At 40.2% G+C, this 2,500-nt stretch overlaps 1 protein-coding gene across 3 annotated transcripts in view; it reads right to left on the bottom strand.

Annotated features, from left to right (window-relative positions):
- Nucleotides 1-2,500, bottom strand: part of LOC147470685 (uncharacterized) — a gene marked incomplete at its 5' end in the record, with an annotated part of 15,738 nt that overhangs the window by 8,534 nt on the left and 4,704 nt on the right. For all 3 annotated transcript variants that reach the window (XM_086543588.1, XM_086543590.1, XM_086543589.1), the window contains 1 exon segment: nt 87-240. In XM_086543588.1, the coding sequence (XP_086399714.1) occupies nt 87-240 (154 nt within the window).

Genomic DNA, 2,500 nt, shown 5'->3' with positions numbered 1-2,500 from the left:
TATTTAAATTAAAATATTAAAGACTAAACTATGCTACATTTAACAACACCTTTCCACAGATCGGTATGAGTTCCTTCATCCCTTACCTTCGAGGACAAGATATGTGTCAGCTCTTCTAAAGTCCTGCAATACTCCTGCGCTTTCTTCTTAAAGTTGTCCTTGGATATTTGGCACTTCTCGAGCTCCTCCCGAAGGTTCTTGTAGCTCTGGGTGAGTCCTGCGATTTCCTTCTGCAATCGTCTGAAGGAGAGTAAGGAGTTTTAATATAGTTTCCCCTTCATTTTTTCACTTATTTTACGCGCGTTCCCTTTTCAACATCTAGCGAGGACGTAAAATAGACAGTAAGAAGAGCACAGAGAGAGAGAGAGAGAGAGAGAGAGAGAGAGAGAGAGAGAGAGAGAGAGAGAGAGAGAGAGAGAGAGAGAGAGAGAGAGAGAGAGAGAGAGAGAAAGAGAGAGGAAAGAGGAAAGTAGAGCGGAGAGAGGGGAAAGTTTGAGAGAGAGAGATGATTGTAAGGTGAGGAGGACAGTGAGAGAGACGAGAGGTGGAAACGAGTAAAATGAGGACATGAGAGAAATGAGAGAGATGAGAGAGACGAGAGTGGAGAGAGAGGAGAGATGGGAGAGAGAGAAGACTGAGGAGGAACGAGAGAGTAGACGTTGAGGAGGAGAGAGAGGATGATTGATGAGAGAGTAGAGAGATGAGAGAAGAGCAGAGAGAAGAGATAAGAGAAGATTGAGAGAGAGAGAGAGAGAGAGAGCACGTAATGAAAAACAAAAATTAGAACCAAAACAAAAATCAGAAAACCCATATTGAAATTCTTTACGAAGAAAAAAGAAAAAAAAAAAAAAATCCTGAACATACACCTGGCGGTTACTGCTGGTTTTATGCCAGGCTTTCTTTGTGGATATAACCCGGTCGACGCTTCGCTTTCTTGAAGAAGAAGAAGAAGAAGAAGAAGAAGAAGAAGAAGAAAAAGAGGAAGAAAAAGAGGAAGAAGAAGAGGAAGAAGCAGAAGGTAAAGAAGAGGAAGAACAAAAAGAGGAAAAAGAAGAAGGTAAAGAAAAAGACGAAAAAGAAGAATTAAAAATGAAAATACGAAAAGCAAAAAAAAAAAAAAAACATTCCCTTTTCTCTGCATTGGCCCTTCCCCCACCTCCGTTGTTGTTTTGGGCCCCCAGGGACCACCCCGACCTGCGCTTGTATTGAGGACCTCCTCCTCGCCCTCACGGTGGCCCGCTCGTGTTAACGGCTGCTGTCCCCTCCAGTCTCTGCTCCAGGGAAAACGCTTCTGTGACTCACTGTGGGTTTGTGGTTTGTTAGGTTCTTTGAGGTCCCAAAGATATTGTTTTTTGTTTTGGTTAAATCGGAGTGGTTTTTGTGTGGTGGGATATTTATAACTGTTTTAAAAAAATAACAATAACGGAGAAATTCCCAAGCTTTAAAACGGGGCATGTGCATAACCTTGGCGGTAAGTCAGTCTTACACACACACAAAACACAAACACACACAACACACCACACAACACACACCCCCAACACCACACCACACCACACCCACACAAAAAAAAAAAAAAAAAAAAAAAAAAAAAAAAAAAAAAAAAAAAATCCCCCCAATTCTGCCCCTTTGAGCCGAAGGAGAGAGACAAAAATCATAAAACCCACTCTCCCTCCCCTTCCCAAAGGTGGTGGAGGCCTCGCCCCCCCCCCTCGGGGCCTCTCTTATGTCGTTCTGCGCTAGGTCTGCGGTTGATGAGGTCCCCCCTCGAGTTGTATTTGCCCTTTAAAATTTTTGCAGGCCTTTTCCAAGCTGGCGACTTCTGGTTGCCTCATATTGAGGGGTAAACCCACGCATTTGGGGGATTGTTTTTGTGGGTTTTTGTGTGTGTGTGTGTGTGTGGTGGGTTGCGTGCGTGCGTGCGGTGCGTGCGAGCGTCGTGCGGCGTGCGTGCGGGGGGAATGTATGTGTGTGTGTTTTTTGGTGTGTGTGTGTGTGTGTATGTGTAGTGTATGGTATGGATGTTTGTGTATGTGTATGGTATTGTATGTTTTTGTGTATGTGATTGTTGTGTTGTGGGTGTGTTTTGGGTGTGTTGTGTGTGTGTGTTGTGTGTGTGTTGTGTGTGTTGTGTGTGGTGTGTGTGTGTGTGTATGCTGGCGTGCGGTGTGCATAAAGTATTACAGGTTAAATATATTAAAAAGACAATAATAAAAAATCAAAATACATTAGTACTACTTAAACAGTAAAATTCCCGTACTATGAAGAAAAAACAGAAAATGAACATTCTGACTATGTAAAAAAAAAATATAATAATGATAATAATGAATAAAAAATGGCGGTAAAAATCACGCCTTATCAAAATAAAATAATAAAGAAAATTTTTTTTAATAATTTTTATATTATTTTTTTTATGTTTTTAATAAAATATATATACATATATATATATATATTTTTTATAAATATATATTTTATTAAAATAATATATTTATTAAAATTTTAT

Source organism: Penaeus japonicus, unplaced genomic scaffold, assembly GCF_977035675.1.
Source record: "Penaeus japonicus unplaced genomic scaffold, GWHDUDI00000001_assembly GWHDUDI00000013, whole genome shotgun sequence".
In the NCBI taxonomy this organism is placed as follows: Eukaryota; Metazoa; Arthropoda; class Malacostraca; order Decapoda; family Penaeidae; genus Penaeus; species Penaeus japonicus.
This window is presented reverse-complemented; position numbering and strand designations above follow the sequence as displayed.